This window comes from Aythya marila, assembly GCF_965140915.1.
Source record: "Aythya marila genome assembly, chromosome: 4".
NCBI classification, from domain to species: domain Eukaryota; kingdom Metazoa; phylum Chordata; class Aves; order Anseriformes; family Anatidae; genus Aythya; species Aythya marila.
In genome coordinates this window covers 15,865,583-15,890,252 of record NC_139045.1, presented here as the reverse complement: position 1 = coordinate 15,890,252, position 24,670 = coordinate 15,865,583, and the positions used below count along the sequence as shown (strand labels likewise).

Here is a 24,670-nt window from a genome sequence, read left to right as displayed (position 1 = left end):
TGGTACGCCCAAATGGCTTCTGACACCATGGCTAAAGTCAGGGACAGCACGCAGCAGCTGCAGGAGCCTAGAGTAGACTTGTAGCATTCCTTCTCTCCAGATACAGCCACTACACCACTCCTTTTTCTTGGACTCAGAACAGATTTCCCCTCCTGTGTGTCTGACAAAATGTGCCAATGTCTTGGGCAAGGAGTTGGCATGCAAACTGCACCTCGCTTCTGATCACCCGCAGCACAAACAGGCTGTGGCCTCTACTTCTGTAACCTCGGCAGGACAGGAAGCTCGGAACAGGGATCACCTCAAGTCCTTCTGCTCCCTAGCAGTTAATGTTCAAGCTCTGGATGGAAAACAGTTCCTAGATCCCTGGCTCAGTCAAGGAACACAAGGAAACTAACCTTCAGACCACAGTAATGTTTTCCAAAGTTCCTTGGAGACTTGGGATTATAAATTCAACTCTAACCTTTGCAAAACTCTACCCCCAGCCACATGAAATCCCCAGAGAGCAAGCAAACAGGCCCTCGCAAAGTAAACAGATGTTGCATTTCGGCTGTTGCATAACTTGAACAGCAACTCTCTTAGTTTGGTCCACAAATCCACATGAGTGCAGGGTGGGCACAGCTCTAGGTGCACACACAAGGCTGCTGAACCAAACCAGGACTCGTGAAGGCACAGCACAGGGCCTGTCCTGCAGCCACGGGGCATCCGTCCTCACAAAATGCTGAATGCCTCCTCCCGCAGGGACAACCAGGGAGGCTGGCAATCAGCCTTGACGCTGGTCCTGCCACGCAAAGCACAGGCAGGGTTACAGCTGTGTGACCCCCTGACCTGGTACGTTTTGATGTATTTTGATGTAGGAGCTTTACCTAAATCCCCCACTGGGAAGAGACCGGTGGCCTAGCTCCACTCCCACCAAGTCCACGAGCTGCTTTCTCAAGAGCCCCCATGCATGCAGCTTTCCCGCAACAGCTTTGTAGTTCTCTTTTCAGCTTATTTATCCTTGACAAGAGACACAGCGACGAGCTGTTCCTATCTTTGTGCTACTGAGGGGGGATAAGGGAAGGAAGAGAGATCAGCAATGCACAGAAGGTCAAGGAGGAAGCGTGAGAGAACGAGGAGATGAGTTTGCCTTCCTAGGTCCAGGACAAGACTTCTCCCCATAGGGTAGTTCTTCTCCCACCGACTTCACTGGGTGGGAACGGAGCCAGCACGGAGTGCTCTGGAAATCCCATCACAAGCGCTTCCTTCATTTAGATATTTTAATAGTGTTTACATCTCTCTGATGAAGACATACTTGCTGCAGCCAAAAAAACCCACCAGCTCTCTTTGAAGAAGAAATGAAATGCTTCATTAATTCAAAAATTGTTGAGATCGCAAATCAGGAACAGAACATACAGGTCTAGAGGCAAGACTACTAATAATTCATGAGCAAAATGTTATGTTTATGCAACACCAAGGATGAGATTTTAATTGCTTATTACTCTAATTGATTTCATTCAGTTGTTATGGCAACTTTCTCCCCGTGGTACATGCACGACATCTCACTGTTGCAGGCGTAAGCCATAAAACGAGGCTATGTGACATAACGCAGTTGCAACACATGTTGTAAAATAAATACTGATTATCTGCCCATGTGAAACAGAGGAGATGGACAAGAATCAAGGCTGTCTAGCACCTTCTACTCTAATGCTCCATTATTTCATGCTGATAAATCCCAGTTTCTCCCAGCTGTCCTTAGCTGATGTCTTGCCCTCTTACCTGCCCCACTAACTCCTCCTGGATTTCCCTACTTGCTCTGCTGGAGCAAAGCAGAGCTTGCTCTCTGAGCATGTACACTACTGAGCCACAGACTGCTGGTCTCCGCCATACAGGGACTCCATCTCTTAATCTTACATTCTCTTGTGACTTCTCAGTCCAACACAAACTGAGCTTTAAGGGAGCTGAGAACAGCAACAACCCAGAGCTCATACAGAAGCTGTACAGCCAGCTGCTGTCCCAGGGGGATCCCTTTCCCACAGAAACGTTCCCTTTCAGCCCCCCTTTGCCCCCACTCAAACCTGTCTTAGTGACAGGGCAGAGCATGCACTTAAAGCCTTGAGACCGCAAGCATTCAAAGCTTACCTGGTGCAAGAAAGCCCAAAACAGCATTTAAAAAGCATGCAGGGCTCTGCTATTAAAAATAAGCCAACTCCCAAAAGCCCCATTCTTTGAACAAAGCCAGGCAAACCTCCTCTGAGGGATACACATCTACCTGACCCAGCAGAAATCAAAGATACGCCCAAATTACCAAACCACAGGAGTGAGCCTGACAGTGTTCCTGCAAGTTTCTTTTCATGCTGGGACCGACTTGAAAGTGGCTGAATGGTGCACCTGAAGCTTCATTACCCAGAGCAATCTCACAAGCTGTTAGCTAACCCGAGGACACCGCCCGTGGCTTCCTGCACTCACAACAGCTCACCTACACAGCCACGCATCACCTGCCAGCTCCCGAGCAGGGTGGGTGCTGGACTGAAGTGACCCGAGTGGGCACCCATGAAGTAGAAGCTGAACGGCTTTGCTGCAGCAGCTTTAAAGTTCAAAGCGGTCGCAGCTGACAGCCAGGGAGCTTAAAACATTACACTGGGTGCTGCCAAGATGAGCGGTTCCGTGATACAACTGGCTCGTAGTGGTGCACTTGAGTTACAAGACACAGGAGGGAGTCTCATGGAGCTCTTTTAGAAATAGCTGATCCGTCGTATGTGGGAAGTGAGAAGCCTCAGTGTATTCCTGTGTTTAAAGAAGTAGCTATGAAGGCCATAAAGAACCTGAAAATTACCCCTGTTATTATTCTCAGTGGATTATTTTAACAGTAGCACTAGCTCTGTGCTTCCCACACACTGCCAACGAGCAGCAGTACTCACTGCCAGCCTCACAGCACCCTATTCTTTCCCAAACCCTGCCCAGAGAGAGTCCAGCCCCAGTGCTCAACACCCAGTGGGCAGGGTTTCCCTTTCCCTCCACAGCAGCAGTGCCAAGAGCAGGAAGACATGCTGCCTGGCAGAAAGAGCAGCTGTTTTCTCCATGCATAGGTCCTGGCTCCCTCTTTTAGTACTTCTCGGACTGGGAACAGCTTGCCACCAGGAGCCATTGAGAATCACAAAATCTACTGCAGAATCACAGAATCTACTGCAGAATCATATTATTGATCATAGAATCACATTATCTATCACAGAATCTATCAAAGGATCTATCATAGAATCTATCATAGAACCATAGAACATATCATAGAATCTATCACAGAATTTATCGTCGATTCTATTATAGATTCTATCATAGAATCTGTCAAGGAATCAAAGAATCTATCACAGAATCATACACAGTATCTATCATACATGTATAATCAGGCAATCTATAGTAGACTCTATCACAGAATCAATCACAGAATCCATTCTTAGAGCCCATCACAGAATTCATTGTAGAATCATAGATTGTATCATAGAGTCACAGAATTTATCATAGAATCCATCACAGAATCTGCAACAGAATCTATCATAGAACCAAAAATTCTACCATAAAATAACAATCACAGAATCATATTATTTATCATAGAATCACATTATCTATCACAGAATCAGAGAATCCAACATAGAATCCATCATAGAATCGTAGAATTCATCATAAAATCAAAGAATCATAGAATCGCAGAATTACATTACTGATCACAGAATCACATTATCTATCACAGAATCTATCAAAAATCTGTCAATCTATCATAAAATCACAGAATCCATCACAGAACCTATCATAGAACCTATCAAAGAATCACAGAATCTATCACAGAATCAGAAATTCTATCACAGAATCTATCAGAGAATCTATCACAGAATCTATCAGTAAATCTATCATAAAATCTGTCACAGTATCTATCAGAGGATCATAGAATCTCTCATAGAATGCCATAAAAATCATAGAATCTATCACAGCATCTATCATAGAATCATGGAATCTGTCATAGGATAATAGAATCTGTCAAAGGATCTGTCATAGAAACTGTTATGGAATCATAGAATCTCTCAGAGTCACAGAATCTGTCACAGAACCATGGAATCTATCATGGAATAATGAATTATTTCCTGGGATCTGTCTCAGGATCTATCAGGGATATCCCAGGATCTATCCCCACATCACGGAATCCATCCTGGCATCCATCCCAGCATCTACAAGGGATATCTTGACATCCATCCCAGAATGTAGAAGATCAAAGAGAATCTGCTCTCTGATCTTGCCCCATACAAAGATGAAACTGACTGGCCTGTAGTTCTCCAGATCTAGCTTTTTTTCCTTTTTCAAAAGGGGGGTTAGATTTCCCCATTTCAAGTCACCAGAAACTTCACTGGATCTCAGGAACTTCTCAGATACGACACAAAGTGGCTTAACAGTGTTATGTGCCAGTTCCCTCAGTACTTTCAGATACATTTCATCAGGTCCCATGGACTTGTCCACCTTCAGGTTCCTTAAATGGTCTCACACCTGATCCTCTCCTACAGTTGGCAGTAATTCTCCCAGTCCCCCCTTGCCTTTGTGACTTGGTCAGTGAATCTTCTCTCACTTTTCCATGTTCATCCTGAGTAATTTTCAATGCCTTTCTTCCTATGCTATGAAAGCTCATTGAGGTCCTACAGTGAAAAGCCAGCTAGACATTTGGGGCCCCTTGTCCATTATTTTGAAACAGAGACCAGAAATATTTCCTAAGATGGCATGTTGACAGGAAGAGGGAACTGATTCAAGTGTGTTTTTCTTTTTTTTTTTTTAAGTGACTTATTGTAGATCTGATTGCAATGACAGACACATCCAGTGATCAGATTTCACCCGGAAGACTGCAAACAGCAGCAAGCAGACAGCAAAACCCAAGGCGCTTGGTGCATGACCACCCCTAACTTTACCACTAGCGGGAGCTCTCCTTTGCCAGATGCACAAACACCATCAGCAAAACTCATCCCAGCACGTAGCAGAGCGCAGCTGCAGCTGGGTGATAAGCAGAGGATGCCTCTCACCAGCTTTCAAAATCAAGAGCAGCAAAGCTGAGAAGAGATTCACATCCAGCACCAAGCCACGCACAGGCTTACCAAAACTTCCAGAGGACCCAGGAGCAGCTGGGATACCACGCAAGCTAGAGAGCAGCAGAAGAAAGCAAGCCAAATGCTTCAAGTACAACCAACCGTGACTCACACCAGTTAGCAAATACAGCAATTGGTTTATTTTTGTTCTCAACTGAAACAGGACGCAGTAGGTTCATTACTTGCAACCAAGGTACTCTATTTCCAAAGTGAGCTTCCAGGTGCTGAGTCGCAGTAAGAAGTCTTCTAGTGTACAGTGCTCGTATTATACAGAGTACACAATAAATTAATATCTACATGCAACATACCTACAAAAGTTACAAGGTAAAAAAATACAGTATTTTCTGCTCATTTTTTTGTTTTAAATTTTTTTTCTGTACATTTTTAATTTACATTTTTATTTACATTTTTTGTAAACTTTTTGTATTTTTATAAAACTGAAATCATGTAACAGTTATGAACTTACAGCACTGCTCATATTCTAAAACAACTCTTCCCCCTACAAAACGGCCTCTGGCTTCTTTGCTCCTTCATTCCTACTTTGGCACCACCACGCTTCTCACCGTTACTCTGAGTTAATGCCGCCTGCTCCCTGCCATACTCTCAGTACAGAGGAGTGCAAGCAGACTTCAGTTCATGTGCTTCGTTACAAAGTTCAGGAAAAACCATTACATTAACTACTTCATCAACATCACATTTACCTGATATTACTGCATAATATCAACGTTTCCTGCACTAACTGCTTTACATAAGCATGCAAACAAGTCTGATTATGACTCAATCAATAACATGAATATACTGAAATCAACTACAAGGGTTAAATATTCAAAGGAATGTAGACTTCAAGATTGACCGTGTCAATAAGCCTAGGCTAACAATATGGACTTACATGTTAACACTAAGATTTTAAACACACTGAAGCATACATCGGGAGTTTCAGTGTGAGCTCATCTGCATTAAAGAAAAACATGAAAGTAAACCCTGTCACACTTTACGCTACCACTTTTAGTAAAAGCTCGTATTGACTAGAAATCTCTTACCATGCATACTCCTAATTTGAAACAGGGATTCCTGAAGTGTATGAAAAACTAAGCTTTAAATAAAAACTGCTTGAAAAAACACAAGATTCTGCTGAAAAGGAGCCCAGCACATGAAGTGTTAAAGCAGTTTCAGTATTAAGAAGGCCCATCTGACAGTAAATCACTTCAGCATGGTACTGTGTGCGCATCATGCCACTTGAACCACTCAGCCAATTTGATCTCTGCAGAGCAGAGGGGCTCTCACAGGAGGACTCCGTGCCAAGCCCCTGCCAGAGCAGCACCAATACTGAGTTCAGAGAAGCTGCTCAGGGTTTTGTCACACTGAAGCCTGAGAACCTCGTAGGACAATGATTGTGCAGCCCCTCTTAGTCCATTCCCATGCTTGACTGTCCCCATGGAGCCCCAAGTCTTCTATTACTTTAACTGAAAACCTCCCATTTCAACCTATGTGGGACGTCTCATTCTTACTCCATGAACTTCAGTCAAGGCCATGAAATAATCATCCCAGCAACCTTCTCTCACATACTGAAAGGCTGCTGTTCGACCCTACTCCCCCTCAAAGCCCTGTGTGCCAAGCTGAGTAACCCCATTTCCCCCAGCCTTTCCTCACAGGCCCTGTACTCCAGACCCCCTGACCACCTTGGCAGCTGTGTGACAGACTTGAACAAGCTGGGCCCAAACTGGACACTGCTCCAGGCAAGAACAAACGTCAAGTAAAGGGAAGAAAAACTTACTTCCCTCAACTCGCAGCCTGTTCACACAGCCCAGTATGCTGTCAGCCTGCCGTGCTGCTGAACACCGCTGCTTATGTTTAGCTGCTAAGTATCAGGGCCACCAGGTACAGGACTGCATTTATCCCTGTCGACATCAAAACTGGACATCAACTTTTTGGCTGAACTGGGACCTGAATGGGAGTTGTTTTGTTTTTTTCCTCTTTAAGAGTTAGAAAAGCAAAAACAAGGCAGGCATTCAAAGCATTGTTGTACCACAGCAACTCTTGCCTTAAACACAGACGGTTTACAGAACACCACCTCCTCTTATTATTGCCAAAACTATGGTGCATTAAAAAATCTTAACCTACTACAATCAAGACTTAATGCGAAGACTGAGAGTTAAGAGTTTGCCATTTTGTTTTAGTTTTGAGTTCAAAGAAGAAGGTGCCTTCCAGATCACTGGGAGGAGAACTGCTAAGGCTTTCTTCTCCGCTGCTCATATCTTCACAGGAGTCTTCACTGGAAGGAAGAGTAGGAAAGATTTTAAACACAGCACAACGCCATGAAAGAGGTAAAGCGTTCCTCAATCCTGGGTTTTCATGCAAACTGCTCTGCTCCTAGCTAACATTTCAGGACTAAACACTCCTCGGCACTAGGGCTTAAGTCATAACAAGGTACAGCTTCCTTTTTCCTAATGCCAAAAAAGTCCTACCAATCAAGACTCCAGTGCTCCACATTTCTGATGAAAATGATTTTTTAAGACTCTGTAAGCCTCCTTTACTATCTACAAGGAACACATCCCACCCCCCAAAGCATGCCTTGTGCTTCTTGAACATCGCAATGACAGTTCCACAGTTTTTCTTCTGCGAAGATCTATTTTTAAGTCCACTACTCTTTTCAAAGGTAACATTTTCTCAAAAGTTACTGAATAAGCCTCATTATTCAGTGTTATCATTAATATTTCCAGAAAATAAGGACCTCCCCCAGGGTAGCTGCCAGTTTTACCAACCTTTCGCTTTCATTGAAACAGCCACCCTCTGGTATCGTTGGCAACTCAGGAACGCTGTAGTAACTGTTCTGTAGATTCTGGGCTGTCCGTCTTGAAACAATCCAAACGAGCTTTTTATGATCTGGCTTGCAACACTCAGGAGAAGAATAATCTGCCAGGCATTTCGAGACCAGTTCCCTCCAGTAAAGGAGGTCACTGTCACTTATCTGGAAAGTGAAAAAACAACTGAGTTATTATATTAGCAGGCAGAAAAGATAACCCCTCCCTCCACTTTACCTTAAAAGAAGTGACTGAATGAAACAATCAGTCAAGAGAAATGATATTCCTGTCACACCTTTGTCAAAGTTCTGCTGCTTTTGAAGGTGAACACCTATACACCCCCTAGAAACAACCATCTGAGTTGGAGTTGCCTGTCAGTGACTATTAACATTTTTAATGTTTCCACAGGGAAAAATGTGACGGAGCATTTTTGAGGGCTTTACTTGTGTGAACACATCACAGTGAGAGTAACAGAAGGCAGTGTACAAGGGTCCTGCTGCCCTTGTGATAATACCATCTTTTAAAGATGGTGTCATACTTTAAAACCTACTCCCACTCCTCAAGAAACTGGGGTAGTTCAGGTTGACTACAACAGTGCTAAGTCTGTTTTAGACTATCGCTTGCTACAACACGCAGCTAGAAGCTATAAATTTTATGAGAGCTATTTAGACAAAAAGAATAACTTGCCCTGCAGACAGTTTAGTCATCCTAACAGACAGAAGTCTTTAAAACATGCAGCTGGAACTGTACAAGTTACATCAGCTGCTTGTTAAAACATGTACCTTGTAGGTATTAGATCAGCAATTCTTCTCATTTTATACATTTAACCCAGTTTTTAAGCTATAATCATTTTGCATGTTGAGTAGGTGCCAAGATGTGCCACTGAGAAGTGACTACTCCATCCCATTCTGTACTAGGGAGTGGTTATTTGCATTTGGCATTCTATCAATGGAGCAGCGTAGGAATTTCAGACATGCTTAAAGGTGTGTTTCATGGCTCGTTTCAGCTGATGCCAAGCACTACCTGCGCAGACTGCTTGCTGACAGCAGGTGTCCCTTACATGTAAGGCTGCACACATCATTAGCTGTCCCAGCAACTGCAGAAATAACCCACCAAAAACACCTACCTTTGAATGCTTTTGAACACGCAGAAGTATCTCAAACAGCTCAACAGATTTCAAAGTCTGAACTTCAAGAGTGAGAAGGCACAAGGCCAGGACAGATGGCTAGAAGGACAAAAAACACTGCTCAGCATACACGAATCAAAGCGTACTCAGAAGTCAACAAAAAGCTACTTCGACTTACTTTTGCTTTAGAGAAGACTAGACGACAGTTGCAAGCTTTCAGTTGTGCTTCCAATTTGTCCAGATTCAATACTTCTTTCCTGTAAGACACCCAAGAGAAGCAGCATTCATGTCAACAAGTATTAACACATCAGGAAGTGAGACAAAAGGAGCAGCCTCCTCTCTAGCCAACCCCATAATCGTTTTAAGATGCAGCTGAAGAAAAAAAAAAAGACCTTTGCAAACAGCATCAACATGCAACTCAACTCACCTTTCTGAGGTATGACAGAGTACAATTGTATGGTACAAGTGCAAGAAAGTTAAGGCAGTAGTAGCTTTAAATTCAAAGTGCAACTTCTCTGAAATTATCTTTTCCATCCGTTTCAGGTCGGACACAGTGCATTTACATTGGCTGATGCGGATAATCTCATGAGCAGATGGAATATTGCATTCTTCTTCAACTACTCGGGCAGCCAGCTGGAAACAACAAACTCCAATGCAGGACAAATGCTTCGGTTTCACCTAGAAGAGGAAACACCATGAATACTTCCCACCTGTATATGCGGTGCTTGCCAAACAGGGAAAAAACAGCTCACCCAGCCTGAGTAGTTTTGAAATATTTACAGTTCAACAGAAAGACTGAACTTATCTCCATTAGACCTGACATCAGTCCGCTCATACACCTGATGCAATCATGACTAGTTTCATCACTTTGGTTTCACCACAAGGCAGAGCCAATACAGCAGAACCAACCTGTCACTGCTAAGTTGAAGGACACCGAAGTTCAACAGCCGAGCACCCTCTGTTGAAGCCGTTCCACACCACTACGCTATGAAAACATGACAAAGCAAGAGCTGCACTACCTCCCTTCTCCAAGTGGCAGTGCTCACTTACTCTTTTAAAGCCCAACCAAATCCGGCCCGAGCTTGTTCTAGGCAGTCCTACCGCTCAACAACTAGTCCCTCTCTCTGCTGTTCCCTGCCATATACCAGGAAAAATGTTTTTGTGCAACCCTGAGTCAGGCCAGAGAACTGATCCAACTCTAGACATTAATATTTCTGCCAGCTCAGTAATGTGGAAATGATTTAAGTTCAAGATCTGCCACAAAGCAGCACAAACACAAAAGAAAAACACCCAGAAGATGATCTTGTGGCATTAGTTCCAGCTCAAAACTAAGCTTCTATCACAGTACTTGTATTTCAGTACTACCACAGTACCTAGAAGTAGGTTTCAACATTTTTTTTTTTTTTATTTCTTTATTAAATCATACTTATTTTTTTGTATCTGCCTGGTAAAGGCTACAGGCTTACTGTAAATAAAATACACCATGCTGCTACTTGTCTTTAAAGGTAAGAAGAGGCCATAAAGTAGTGAATGTATCACCACAATATAAGCTAATATGTCATGCAAGAACTGTGCTCTACTTCCCAGCTTGCCTATAAGCACTTTAGCAACATCAGTAACCTAAGAACAGTAAATAGCTTTTTGAAATGATCTAGGAACAGTCACAGATCACAATCTTTCCCCCCCTCCCCCCCATTTGTCTGGAAAGAAAGTTCACAGGAAACCTGTATATTCCCAGCTGACACTACAGCAGGTCCCCTTTCCCCCCAGATTTACCTTCATAAGAGCCAGGAATCTGTCCAAAATGTTAACAGCCAAAACAAACGTCTCAGTTGAAAACCCAAAGAAGTTGGTCAGGCTCCAGAGATCTTCCACCTTGGCATTCCTTTGTCTGGGGCACAGGGTATTTTCATTCTGTGGCAAGAAAAGCAGAGTCAGAACTGAACAACAGAGGACCGTCAACACTCCCAGACCAGTCTTACTTAGACTAAAGGGAAACAATTTTTTGTTTTCCTCCCCTTAAATACTTCCTGTTGCTGTCTTTTAACCTAGGAGGTTTTCAGTCACGTACTTGAGACTCAAAAGCCGCTCAGCAGTGCAATACCCAAATCTTTAAGTGCACACTTACCAGATGACAATTCTCACCAAGTGCACACACGCACACACAGAGACTCCTAACCTCGGGGAATCTGAGGACCAAACCCAGCTAATCCTCTGTTCTGCCTGACTGCAAATAACTAGGCAACCACAAGTTCTGCTTTCAAAACAAGCAAGCAGACTGATTCCAAAGAGGTTCTTTCCATCAAATATTAAGGCAACAACAACAAAAACTGAAAACTACATGACAGAAAGCCCCCCTGCGACAGCACAACGCCTTCTACACACAGCAGCAGCTTGCGCAGGGCGGCAGAACACAAGCCCGGAGCCCCTCGGGGAGCACAACCTGCCCCCCCCCCCCAGCTCCGGGCCTCCCCCCGGCCCCCCCTCACCTCGGCCGCGCTCTCGATGAGGCTGAGCCCCTTCTCGCGGGGCTGGAAGCGCCCCTCCTGCTCCAGCTGCAGGTTCAGCTGCTTGAACAGCCGCAGCGCCTCGCTGCTCATCCTCGCTCCCCTCCTCCCCCCCCCCGGAGCCGGGGGCCGCCTCAGGGAGGGAAGGAGGCCGGGAGGCCGCCGGCCGCTGCCAGCTCTCGCCTCAGGCGCCGCCGAGGGGGCGCCGGGCCCCCCGCCCCGGCTCGCTTCCCCTCAGCGCTCGGAGGCCGGGCGGCTCCCCCGCGGGCCCCGCATCCAGGCAGGGCCGCCCGCGCCCCGCAGCGGGTCACTGCGATGCCCGCGGCGCCGCCACCATCCCGAGCCGCCGCCCCCCGCCCCGGCTCCGCCGCCTCCCCACAGCAAAATGGAGGCGGTACAACCCCGCCCCCCCGGTTTTGTTCTCAGCGCGGAGTGATCTCCGCTAGGTCCGGCCGCAGGGCGTAAAGTAGTCCGCGCGCAGCCGCGAACCCTAGCGGAGCGCTGAGAGGCTTCGGCGCTCAGGACCCGCTGCAGCCACCGGGATAAGCCCCTGCCTAGCGGGCAGCGGGGCAAAACCGCGCTCCTCCTAACGAGCGCCAAGCTCCGGCGGAGGGACACAGCGAAGTCACATCACTCCTTTAAAGGGCCCCGGCCCCTTTGTGGCGCCTCGCCCGTTTCAAACAGTCCGCCCGCTCCCTGCCGCGCCCTGATTGGCCGCCAGCGCTGCTCCCCCCTTCCCTCGCCCCGCCCCGCGCGTTGTGTTGTTTACCGCCCGCGATTGGCTGCCGGGCCGGGGCGGGTCAGCGCTGATTGGCCGGCCGAGTTCTGCCTCTGCCCCGCCCACAGCCGCGGGCCTTAGCAACGGCTCACCGGTTGGGGGGGGGGGGGCTGCGCGCGCGGGCGGCGGGAGCGCGCGGAGGTGGCCGCCAACGGTCGCTGCCAACGGTCGGTCCGCGTCAGCGGCCCCACAGAAAATTTCAACAAACAGCAAATGTTCGTTAAATGGCGCTGCCTGGAAAAATAAGCCGCCCTCTCCACAACACAGTCAGCAATGTTGCTATGCCACTCGCTATTTCTAGGCGCAGTTACTGGCTGCCGTGCCAGCGATGATGGCCGACAATTTCTTCAAGTTTATTTCGATGCCGGGCGCTCCTGGGCTCCCACACACACGCGCCAGGTCTCCTTGAGATATTCCTGATGGGACGGCGCTCCTGTGGTACCACCGAGAGAGGGGGGTGGGAGAATTTATCCAGCAGAGACACAGCGCCGACAGCACTGCACCAGGGTGCTACTTGGTGTCTTTGCTACCTATGGTGCGTTGTGCAAATTAACCAAAGCAAGAAGCCTTGGGCCCCTTACCAAGGTCAGTCTCTTAGTAAGAGTGTGAGCCTGTCTTAAGAAACTGGCAGAAACTGGCCCTGCGGATGGACAAGAGCCAAGGAGCAACTGAGTCTGCGCAGAGACAAGAGGTCAACTAGCAGTGATGAGGAAGAGTCATCAACCTTCATCCCCATGAGTCTTGACAACCACCACCAGGAGACACTGCGCAAGCACAGATGGGAGGAGTTTATGGAAATGACTCCTTGAACTAATCTTAATGCTAAGCAGGGACAGGTTATGGATATGTATAGGCGTAGTGTGAAACTTCAAGCATATACAACTCTTTGCTGCATATAACCAAGGCAAGTTGCTGCATCAGGTGCACACGACTTTGGTGGGACTACCCCCATGCTGCCCAGCGCTGAATAAACTTACCAACTTTACAATCCTACTGATTGTGGAGTCCGTTTTCCACAAATCACCATCAGTTATCTCTGAACAGCCCGAGTTATAGCACCCCTGCGAGGTGAGTGAACTGGCACGGCAGCTGACGACTTCTGACTGAAGCCAAGAGATAAAAGCAGTTTTAGGATCTGCAGTAGCTGCAGCTCTGCTCCAGTCTGAACAGCAACGCTTGCTGTTAGCGGAGCTGGCTTCAAACCGCCTGCTTGCAGTGGCGCCGTGTACGTGGGGCGTGCGGGCTGAGGCTCTGCGCTGCAGCCTGACACCCAACCCCCTGGGCAGTTGTCACTTCTTTCCCCCACATCCCGCAGTGTCTTGCCCCCACCGAGCTGCAGCATGGATGTTCTCCCTCTGACCGCTGAACTGCTCGGCCCAGCTGCACATATGTTCCAGTTTACCTAAACGCCAAAAAAGGTTCGTTTGCTGAACACATGGCATGACAACTAAAAATACTAATTTGGCCGTCTACTTGCATCCTCTTTACTAATTTAAACTTAGTGGAGCACTCTGCAAAATGATCATTCGTATCTCCAGTAAATGGAGGAGGGGGGGAAATCTGTTCCCAGCTCGGCTGTGCTTTTGTGCAGCTTGGCATCAGACGGGTGCGTTTTCTGTGCTAGGAGATGAGGATACCTGCCCCTCTTTCTTTCTCCAAAATTAACTGAGCTGTTGCAAAGAGCTGAGCTGGCCTGAAAAACACCACCACCAACAAAACACAAAGAAAACAGAAGGATCCTTAGTTTAAGCAATGTACTCATCAGCATCATATTTGGGATTATTAACAGGGAAACTTAGTCTGCTCCCTGTGCTGTCTGGACCTGGCACTACAATCAAGTGTTGCAGGCAAAGGAGGAGTCACGGTAAGGCCTAGAAATATAATCTGTATTTTTTTTTTCCTTTGCAAGGAACAACAAATTTTCTTTCAATGTGCCATTTAATTGTGGTTAAGGGAAGGGGGGGAAGATAAATGTTTCCAGTATCATGAGAAAACACAACTAATCTATTCTGTGACCTGCTGTGCTTTACAGAATAGCATTTCCTTCCTGACATTCTTTGGGAACCTAAAGATACAGTAAACAAAAAGTTTCAAAGTCCTCAGCTACAGATGCTAGAGCACTCATTAGGTAGAAACAGTGATGCTAGCCTTGGATGGAGGATTCTTGATTTAGGCTGCACTGGAAGGCTGGTGTGAAATCAGCAGAAAAAGGAATTAAACCTGGAGCAAAAACCATCCAAAATCTTTAGGGATACTAATAAAGGTGAGGATTTATACCAAAGCCTTAGCTTAAAAGCTTTGCATTCTGTAAGACAAATTTTAAACTAAACAAGGAAATATTTATTGTTTTTTTTTGTTGTGATGTGAGACTTTTAAAGCCATCAAATGGCATTAGTAATACCTTACAAAGGTCGTATTTTATCTAGTCTTGCTAAACCATCTTCCAGTTGCTTGGCAAAATGTGCCCTGGCAGGTCTGCACAGCAATTCATCCAGAATAGTTATGGGTGGCTAACAGCTGTGTGTGGACTGGCAGATGATATCAGGGATGTTAATTGGGCCTTGTGGCACGAGCACTTCCAAACTGCAATAGGATTACAAACCTTCATGATTAAGGGACAGGCGGTAATTAACACTCCAGACACATGCACTCAGAGCTCAGCAATTGGTCACCCAGGTAAGAACAATAAGGGTCACTTGGGACAATAGTTTTATTTGAACCACTTAAACAAAGAGCTTCACAGCCACTAATTAAGCTAACTGCCCTATTGCAATCCCATTATACTGGTATGGAGGTTGGTGGCATCAGGAAAGCAGCAGAAATGCTAAAAACTGGGAGGCAGAAGGCACTGGAGTCATGACTACTTCTCTCTCTGAGACCAAACTGCTGCTATATGATGATTAGGGACTTAGCCTAATTCAAGGGAAAAAAACACGTGTCTGCTTTGGCCAACATCCATTTTTTCTGCAGTGATGCAGGAGACAACAGCTCATGCTGAACTAGCATTTTATTCAAGGATGATTCAAGCTCTTTTAAGAACATGGGTAAAGTATCACACAGCATGAGAGCCTGCATCAAATGAGATTAGCCCTAGAATCTTTCCCCCCCTTAAGAGGCATCATATATATATATAAATCTCCATTTTAATTACATGGGGTGATTTGACATTTGTGTGGCTCGTGTTTAACTGAGGGGAGGAAAAGTAGGTGGTGCTTTAAGCAAACAAAATACCCTCCGTGTGTATGTTTTTATGCATGAAGGCTTTGTGTGTGTGTGCCCAAAATATTCTGACTCTTGTTTGTAGAAACACTGGGACCAGTCCCTGGTGATTAAAGCTTTCAAAACTGAACCCTTTTCGCAGGCTTCTCCTCACTAGGCCCGTTGTAAAGGAGCAAGTCTAGGAGATAAAACGACGCAGAAGTCTCCTGGAATTCAAAATTTGCCCACCTGACAGCCCCTACGGGAGAGAGCCACTCGATCCTCTCTCTAGTAGCTATAGGAGTCAATGTCCCCACTGGTGCAGCTCTGCCTTCAATACAGGGGTGTGTAATTTCACACACGTCACCTTGCGCTCATGCAACTCGGTCAGGTTCAGAATTCACAAATAAATGAATTTATTCAGATTTATGACGTGCTTCCTAAATGAAGGAAGGGGAGCAAGGCTTGCCAACCGAGGCTGAATGCCAATATGAGGCTGGTGCTGAGGAAAAGGTTCTCTGGCAACAAGAGCTCATCTAGAGACGAGCAATGACAGTGCATGCATGCCTGAGTGACCCCACCCCGAGTTCAAAATAGCTGTCGAAATTAGGAAGGGAGGGTGCAGAAAAAAGAAACCCAGCTTGTTTGCTCAGGAGAAGGGAGCTATACTTAGCAGAAAATATTTTGAGCAGACAAGAACCAAACACAAACCAATGGAGACATAATCAGTTTAGGACAGACTGTTCAGTTTTTAGAGATTGGGGTTTTGTTTTGCTGCTACAACATATGGCAGAACAGTGCAGAAATAACATCCAACAATACTAATGGCTGGATGAGAGGAATTTCCACAAGAGGAGGAAGCTTACCACTGAGGCAAACGCAAGTTAGTCTACACGAGAACATTTATAAGAGCACGGCTATGTTGTTTAGCTGCAATCGCTTTGTTTTGCAAAGGTCAGGCTTACCTATTTTTTTGATGTGTGTCCTGAAACGCTTTTCCTGCACATCCAGAGAGTAAACCTGGAGGTGCCGCTTGTTTGTTTGGACCTTTGCTAAGCTGCAAGGCCTGCCACGCGTGGCTGACTGCAGGGCACCTTCAGCAAAAACAGGCCAAAGGCAAAGAACCCTGGCTGTACACAGGACTGGTTGTATGTACCCTAGGACTCCAACTTTCTGTGTGTAGACAGAAAGCATTTATCATTCATTTATATATTACAGACATTCACACACGTGTAAAATTAGGGATGCATTTAAGCTGGTATACAGCTGCCATGTGGTGATACTGCACGCTTTGTGTTCTGAAAAAAGCTACCATACTCATGCCATATAAAAGTACTCCTATACCAGCACGGCTGCACTGGAGTTCTGGGACAAGAGGAAGTGCTCCAGTGTAACTTAAATCACAAAACCTCCCCGTACAAACAATGCCTGAGTAATATGCAGTGCTACAGCTCACAAGCAAGGCGGCAGCGGCAGACCTTCAGAGATGATGAAATGTTAATGTGAAACACTGAAGGTGACTACTTTGGACCTCCATTTTCACTCCATTTTTAATCTGACTTCCAAGACAGGGTTACTGGAAGAGAGAGATTGAAAAGCCCATGAGAAACAGATCTTTGCTAGGAAGTGTTTGTACTCCCTGTCTGGTAGCTGGCATAAGCCTTGCGAAACACAGCTAAAATCTGAATTGCTTGTAACTTGTGCCTAGTGCTAAAATCTTGATTCATGAAGAAAAACCAAGCCCTCATTGATGATTTTCACTGATGCAAAATGATTTTGTTTCAGCAACAACATCACAGCGAGATAGGCCCTTATGTATTCTTTCACGGCTCTGAGCATGCCAGTGTGTGGTATGCTGGTAACCACAGAAATCTATCATCCCTAATGCTGACAGAGCGCCAGGAAATGGCTGGAGAGGCAGCGAAGCTCGTCATTGAGCCTGATTCTCTCTGCCTGTGCTTTCGTGAAGGCATCTCTCTACGCAGGGTTGAAAAGATCTGTGATGGTGTTAAGGAGCTAACTGCCAACCTCACATGCACAGTATCCAACGCAACCTACTTCTGCAATGTTATCAAAACTCATTTCCTGGGCCTCGAAAACAGCTCTGACACAAGAAGAGGAAGGTGGAACTGCACCCACACACCAGAGCAAACCCTCACGTAAAGGTGCGAAGAGGAAGGCACTCGTCAATGACCTCACCCGCTGTCATGCAGGCAGTATTTGCAGTTTTGCTGCTCCCAGGTTGTTGTTGCCCCACCTCGTTCAAATTCCACTCTCTGTGCAGCAACAGAAGGGAAGGAACCAGGAGAGACTCCAAAACTGTGACGTATTTCATCGCTTACCCAGTTAGTAAAATGTTCTTCATGATCCCTGTGCTGGGGGGGGTGAGGCGAGCTTTTCATTAGGCCCCTTGCAATTCCTTTGTGAGTCGGCTCAGTCTCACTGATTTCCATTACAGCCATTGTCAGAAATCTATATTGCATCTACAGGTCTATTAAAATATAGCTTCCTGTCTTTTTTAGATAATAATATCAAAAGCATACATCAATTTCCTGTGGGAAAACATTGCAGGGAGCATTTGTAACGGCAACTGAAGATGCAGACCTGAATCTGATCCCGCTGACATTGCTGTGCAGCGAGGGTAATCTTTTAGGAGCAAACAATTACACCAAATGCCTGAGCAACGTGCTTCAGTGCTTTTATGGCAATAATTTGCCTTCAGTGCAAGTTAAATTGGCTGAAAGGAAGCTGTATGTTTCAATAACCTTGTGCTTGTCTAAGCATGACCAGGTAACTAGCAGTTTGCTTAAAGGTCTCTTTTAATAACGATTTGTAACTGGAAGGTGCGTTTCATTCACTGTATATTTTTGTCACTTATTTCAAGTGGGTTCTTTTATTTAATTGACAAGATAATTCTAGGCAATGTTGTACTTACGGCTTTTTAAAGGTTTTTTTTTTTTTTTTTTTTAGAAAGGTAGTTGTGCATAATTTCAGAAGGCATTTTCAAAATCATATGGATTCTGCTTAAAAGGAATTTAAATGAGTCATTAAAAGTTAAGCCAAGAAAGAAAAAGAGCAGTCACCTTGCCAGCTGTACAACTGGGCAGCTGTTGAGTAAAATGATTTGCTAGGAGGCATTCAGTTCGAGGACTGGGAACGGATATTTTAAATTTATTTAGAGATTTAGCATGGTGCAAATCCACTTTTTATAATTCGGATTAAAGATGAGATGAAAGACCCTTTGCACAAAGCCTCCACAAAGCACTAGGAAGATATTTCCACCTTGATTTCTATTTTTTAATGATGCAATGCAGGTATCATGAGAGAAAATAGGTAAGACAGTGAAGCGTTCTGTGCCATGGAGCTCACACAAGGCTACTGGGAGGTGACACGGTGAGTCACGTGTTGCAACTGACACCTCATCGGCTCTTTGCAGGAGCCCTGGCTCAGGAATAGTGACAAACTTCTGGCTACCAGATATCTTATCTGGCTTCTCATCGTCCCACACTCAGCTGTGTTACTGAAGGCATTCTCCATTTCTCATGCCCTTGCTTTTCAAAGATCATCCGGTCTGAATTCTTGAATACAATAGGCCATTAGAATTCACTTAAGCACATCTTCTAACGACCCAGGCTTAATTTGAAGGCCTAAAGAGATGACAAAATCCCTTAATTAACTAATGTGCTCTAAACAAAATACTTCTCAAAGTCCTTCCAGAGGGTTTCTTAAATATACCTTACTGTATGTCTTTGGCTAGAATTGAATTCTTCGGGGCGATGTCTTTTATGCTTTGCATAGGGCCAAGCATTAACCACAAACAACACATCATGTCAGCCTGGATATTCTCCCCTTTATCAGACTATGCAAACACAGACTGTCAGAGATTATCAAAGTCAGAAGCTTTTTTCAAGGCTAAGCGTAAAAAATGTCACGCCTCAAGGCTAGTGGATTGGTTATTTTTACTCAGATAACTAGCACTTGGAGTTCTGGAGGTGTCACAGAGTCTGCTGATCTTGCTCTTTACTGCTTGTGCCAGCAATGAAGCACTGGATTTTTTTTTTGCCCCTCTACTTCCAAACCATTACTGCCTGTATTCATTTTGTGTTCATTGGTGCAGAATGTCCTTCTCATATCTCCCAACAGTAATTTATATTTTGTTCCACAAGATCAATTGCTCCGTGCCAGTGTGAACAGAGATGTACAAATGCACAGTACCACAGATGTTTTCCAAGTAACAGCTGCAGGAACATTTCCAGCATAGCTCCATCTTAAGCTACTATATCCAGGCACATTTCACTAACATACTCTTGATACTTGCCAGAAGAAATAAGTCAGATGCACAGTCAGGACATAAATCAGAAATACAGTCAGAAATAATTCAGGATGTGCTTTCTCAGACGTACAGTCAGTAGGTAGCTTTGCTGGCCTGGAAATATCTGGGTTTAGCTCAAGAGTTCAAACTGCATAAGCTTGTATTTAGGATCACATACCACACGGTTCCCTAAATACCTACAGGGTGTGCAGAAAATCCTCCAACACCTTGCCTAATCTGTGTCTGCACTCCTGCTGTCGCTGCAGCCTGTGGCAAAGCTCCCATCCCCTTCAATGGAAGAAAAGATAGAGCCCAGCAGCAAGGATTCGGGAGCTAGGACGGGAAATGCAGAGTGCTGTTTCCAACAGAGTCACCAGGTGATGATGTCACTGTTGTAAAATCTGTAAAACCTTCTATCCAAACGAGCATCAGTGAATATACGTGATCCTGACCCAATCAGAGGAGCACAAGTCACTATGTTACTGGGGAGCAAATTGTCCATTTAAAAAAGTATGTGTGCAAGTGTCACAGAAATACTAAAGGTCTTGCAAGATGGTTGACAACATAAACTCCTGCAATGCTGACGTGAACTCTCCAGGACATAACATCTCCAAGTATAGATGATGATGTCTACAGTGAAGTATAACCACAGCCAGGGTAAATAACATGAACAGAGTTTAAGTTGTCACACAGAAAAGGATGGAAAATTGTATGTTCTGGAAGGGAAAATGTAAGAAAACGTGTGTTACATGAGCCAGAGAGAATGAATTTTTAAGTTATTGCTACTCACATTTTCTCCATTTCCAAAGGCCATGATGAAGTTGCTTTAACTGACGGCTTGTTTGGAGTGAGTATACTCAAGAGTATACAGTTGCTGTTGCAGCATCTGGAAGATGTAACAACGCCCTGAGACATGTGATGTTCTCTGCCTTATAAAAAGTTTTGTTTTTCTTTGCTTTTGCATGAACCTGAGAATTTCTTTGAATGCAGCAGGGATTCAGCCCAGGACTTACAAGACACATGAAATCAGGTCCAATCATAGAAAAATTGATAGATTCAGCTGTTGTTCTTAGGAATCTGTCAACTTTTGGAGTCAAAATCCTTTCTTCCTTCCTTTCTCTTTCTCTATTTTTAGGCAGTGTGGTGTGAAGGCAACATGCTTTCCTTATTGTGTGAAATCCTAGGAGTCACAAGTCAATGTTTAAAGACGGCTCAATGGTTTATTTTTTTATAGGAATCGGGAAAATGGGGGGTAAAACAAAAAAAATTAAGGAGAACCACGATGGTAAAGGTTTCTCCCACAATCATCTCTCAGAATGAAAAATACCAGGGAAATATGACAGGACTGCTTTTTATGAGAGGAGATTAGAAAACTGTTCTGTCCTCATTAATGGCAGTTATGTTATGAACTTCAGCAGCCATATTATGCATGAGAAAGCATTTTAGCCATTTTCAACTTCAGTCCAGCCTGACTCCAACAGAAGCTGGAAACTGAATGCTTCTCTAACAGGTATGCTGTCAAATTTAAATTATGGCGAAGATTGCCCAGTGATGAGTTGATTTACACTGAGGTCTGTTCCCATGCATTTAAACATTATCTGCATTACACACAATTTGGAAAACTATCAACCTGATTTAACTTTGAAATCAGTCCTGCTCTGAGCAGGAGTTTGGCCTAGAAAACCTCCACAGGTCTCTCCCACCCTCAGCTATTCTTTGATTTTATGACTATTTATTGCAGCTAACACCTTTGTGTTTATAATGCCCCTTACCTTATTGATCTTCGACTGTGAAAGTTGATTATCTTCTGTTTCTCCTATATTGCTTCCAGCACTGTTACAAAAGGCTGTAAGAAATTATACTGTAGTTTAGAAAGCAATTCAAGAAAATACATCTCTTCAAATCAAATGATGTAAGAATTAATCTTAATGTCAGATGAAGTTTATTTGAAAGGGTGTTTTCCAAAATTGGGCAGTGTTTTATCATGTACATGTAGAAACGTAGGTCAAAAAGGTTTGGATGCAGACAGTTAAGCTGAGAATTATTTTTTTCCATATGGTAATTTGGATTCAGGCATGTTGATCACATACACAACACAAAATTAAGCAGAAATATACATGAAATATTACTGTCAGCTGGCTGTTCCACTGTATCATTCATGCTACCAATACTAAAAGAGTAAATTTGGAAGTACTGTAAAGGAAGACACATTCCTGTCTGCCACTGGCATTCTCACATGTTGCAGCAAGCGTTTCTGACTAGTCATCTATTTTCTAGGAAGAATGATTGATTTACAGGTGCAATCCCTAGGGTGACAGACACAGTCTGAAGGCTGTACAATTGCAGACTGAGTTAAATGGAATAGTTGAGAACATTTTCCAAATAGCAAAACAAACCGCAGAAAATAATCTGTTCTGAGTGAGAAAATTGCCTAATATGGGACCGTTTATTTAGTAAAAGTAGCTCTGGTAAGAAGGTTAATTTAGTTCTTGCATTGCTCCCCCCCCAAGTACATCTCTGACTGTGAAAGAAGTACTTAATTTGCTAAACGTAAGCACTTATTTCACTGATCTGAATGAAAGCAGAAGTGTCCCTTGGCGTTTCAGAAGTTCTGTGGTGGAAACAGATAGCAAGAGACCCAATCCTTTTCAGCTCCAATCACAGGGTTTGTTTTTGTAGTAAAAAAACGTATATTCCTGCTGTTGGGAAGAAGTTATGTGAGACTGCAGGAAAACAGCTATGCAGTCCTGAGAGGCCAAAGAGATGTTACGCTTCAGTCATCACTCCTGTGATTCAGCTTGCAATGATTTCTACTGTCAACAGACTTTTAAGCAAGCGAGCCTTGAGCCTACCTAGGTCCTCCAGACTTGCAATCAAAACCAAGTGGCTACATCCCTGAGAGTCTGCCTCTCCCTGCCTGATAAGGGTGATAGCTTCTGATAAGGGAAGGCACTAAAACTGACAATTGGTCTAAAAGAGGCAAAACAGATTGCACAATTGCAGTTTGTTGACTGCATGTGCTCCACATAGCCATGGCTCTTCTTTCTGGGATCTTCATTAAAAAATGTCTTAGGTACCTGAGACACTTCCTGCACAAGACATTTTTTCTTATTTTTTTTTTTTCCCCCTAAAGCTGAAAAGGCTTTGGACAAAACTTGTGGTGCTTTTTTTCTCGTCCCTTTTAGAAAAAGTAAGCAGACTGCATTAGAAAGGGGACTTGCTTGCTGCTAGTGTCGCTTAGTGGCCAGATGCTTCCTCTCCCTGTTCCATGCCAGGGCAACAATTTAGCTGCTGTTTCGTGCGTGGAACAGCTTGATTCTTCTTGTGAAACTGGAGCCAGGGTTTGTCCAGCTGCAGTGGAAATCTACATTTTAAGCCGAAAGAAATGGATGAGCCCACATCTAGTTTCTTTTTTCCCTTGCCACATATTTCAGGAATATAACATTTAATTTTTTTTTTCAAAGGGCCATTCATTATTGCCTGTCAGAACAAGCGTAGCTGGTGTAGTCATAAGACAGAACATAAGAATTGTGCATGTCCCATATTAGAATTTGTATGTACTGACTTCCATACTACTTGCTTGGAAAATTAGCATTCCATTGATTGACTTAATGCAGAGAAAGGATCACATTTACAAAAATAACTTTTTTTTTTTTTTTTGGATAGTTCAGTTTTCAGAGAGGTCAAAATCAGTTCAGTCAGTGTTTGAACCCATTTTATTCCTCTTTGAGAACTCCTATGTGCTCGTTGTTTTTGTTTGATGACCACTTACTCCCAGGGAGCTGGGCAAAGTCTGTCAACGAATTTCACCATAAATCTTTTTTTAGGTTTCCCCTCATTTCCTTGCATTGCTTTTCCCAATGTTCCACAATATGTTTCGAAAACTGGGCCTCCAGACAAAGAAAGCAGTGTAACTGTCTTCGCAGCTTTTGAAAATCGCTTCCTGGGAGAATGTTCTGTTCCAGGCATTGAAAGGAGGAGTTTCCCCCTAGAAGAGAAGTCTTTCTGAGCCCTGAGTAAGCCTTGATGTGAGATTTCTACAGCACTATCAGCATACGTGTCTCCTGATTGCTTTGATGAGCACTCAGATGCCTCTGCATGGGTTTCCTCCACCAAACAGCCCAAGCTCAGCCTGCCTGCTCCAGCCTCTTCCTCTTTTGTGAGGAACGTGACGTTAGACTCACCAAGCTTTGAGTCTGAGATCGGTTTGGAAAAGAACAATACGACTTTGTGCGTTTTTCTTTAAGTGTTTGTGGGCTTTGTTCTTCAAACCAACATCACTACTGCCTTCTCTAGGCTGATCAAAACTTTTCTTTTTCAAGGACCTCAGGTTTGTGATAACTACAGAAAAGCTGTAGTCATTTAACAGCTGGAGTCAAAGCACAAACAGAGGAATTACTAGACTCATTATGCTGCGTTACACTGAGCTCATCCAGTTAAATCAAAAGAGTAATTATTATTAAAAGTTTGCATTTCTCTAGCCCCTCGGGATATTCAAATGCTTCACAAATACTTTAATTTTGCCTTACAACCAACCCAGCATGAAGGTAAATTTTCTGAAATTGTTGTCTGCACACATATTGGAGCTCATCAAACTTGCTTGCCCGTGTTGGACTTTGTGTGCACGTAGCTTGGGTGGATATGAAAATTAGTATTAACCTTTGCATCTGTAGATTTAACTGACTGGTCAAAAGTCAGGCAGTAAATAGCACTTGGGTCTCCAAAGCAGAGCGCAGAGCCAAACCACAAGACCATCTGTTTTGCCTTCTGAGGGGTGTTTATAGAGCGCAGATAGAAGTGTCTGCTGCAAAGATGTATGGCCTTCCCCTTTCCACACAGTGGGATTTGGCTGCGA

At 44.4% G+C, this 24,670-nt stretch overlaps 1 protein-coding gene and 1 long non-coding RNA gene across 2 annotated transcripts; one reads left to right on the top strand and one right to left on the bottom strand.

The window, feature by feature from the left end:
• Positions 1-5,199: 5,199 nt before the first annotated feature.
• On the bottom strand, positions 5,200-11,887 carry CCNG2 (cyclin G2). The gene is made up of 7 exons (XM_082759328.1): positions 11,510-11,887; positions 10,797-10,934; positions 9,448-9,698; positions 9,199-9,277; positions 9,021-9,119; positions 7,856-8,061; positions 5,200-7,365 (listed from the first exon to the last, which is right to left on the bottom strand). Exons 1-7 carry the CDS (start codon positions 11,618-11,620, stop codon positions 7,227-7,229), a joined length of 1,023 nt encoding a protein of 340 aa, XP_082615454.1. The 5' UTR covers positions 11,621-11,887; the 3' UTR covers positions 5,200-7,226.
• A 1,614-nt stretch (positions 11,888-13,501) lies between these two features.
• Positions 13,502-24,333, top strand: LOC309877506. The gene is made up of 3 exons (XR_014317372.1): positions 13,502-13,723; positions 14,095-14,169; positions 23,643-24,333. It is a non-coding gene; the product is annotated as an uncharacterized lncRNA (long non-coding RNA).
• The last annotated feature ends 337 nt before the right edge of the window (positions 24,334-24,670 follow it).

What these genes read in the sequence shown, in the direction of transcription:
- CCNG2 (XM_082759328.1), bottom strand. Translation starts at nt 11,620, where the DNA reads ATGAGCAGCGAGGCGCTGCGGCTGTTCAAGCAGCTGAACCTGCAGCTG. An exon ending in TCATCGAGAGCGCGGCCGAG is followed by an intron (nt 10,935 to 11,509) that starts GTGAGGGGGGGC and finishes TTCTTGCCACAG; the next exon opens with AATGAAAATACCCTGTGCCC. An exon ending in GATTCCTGGCTCTTATGAAG is followed by an intron (nt 9,699 to 10,796) that starts GTAAATCTGGGG and finishes TTCCTCTTCTAG; the next exon opens with GTGAAACCGAAGCATTTGTC.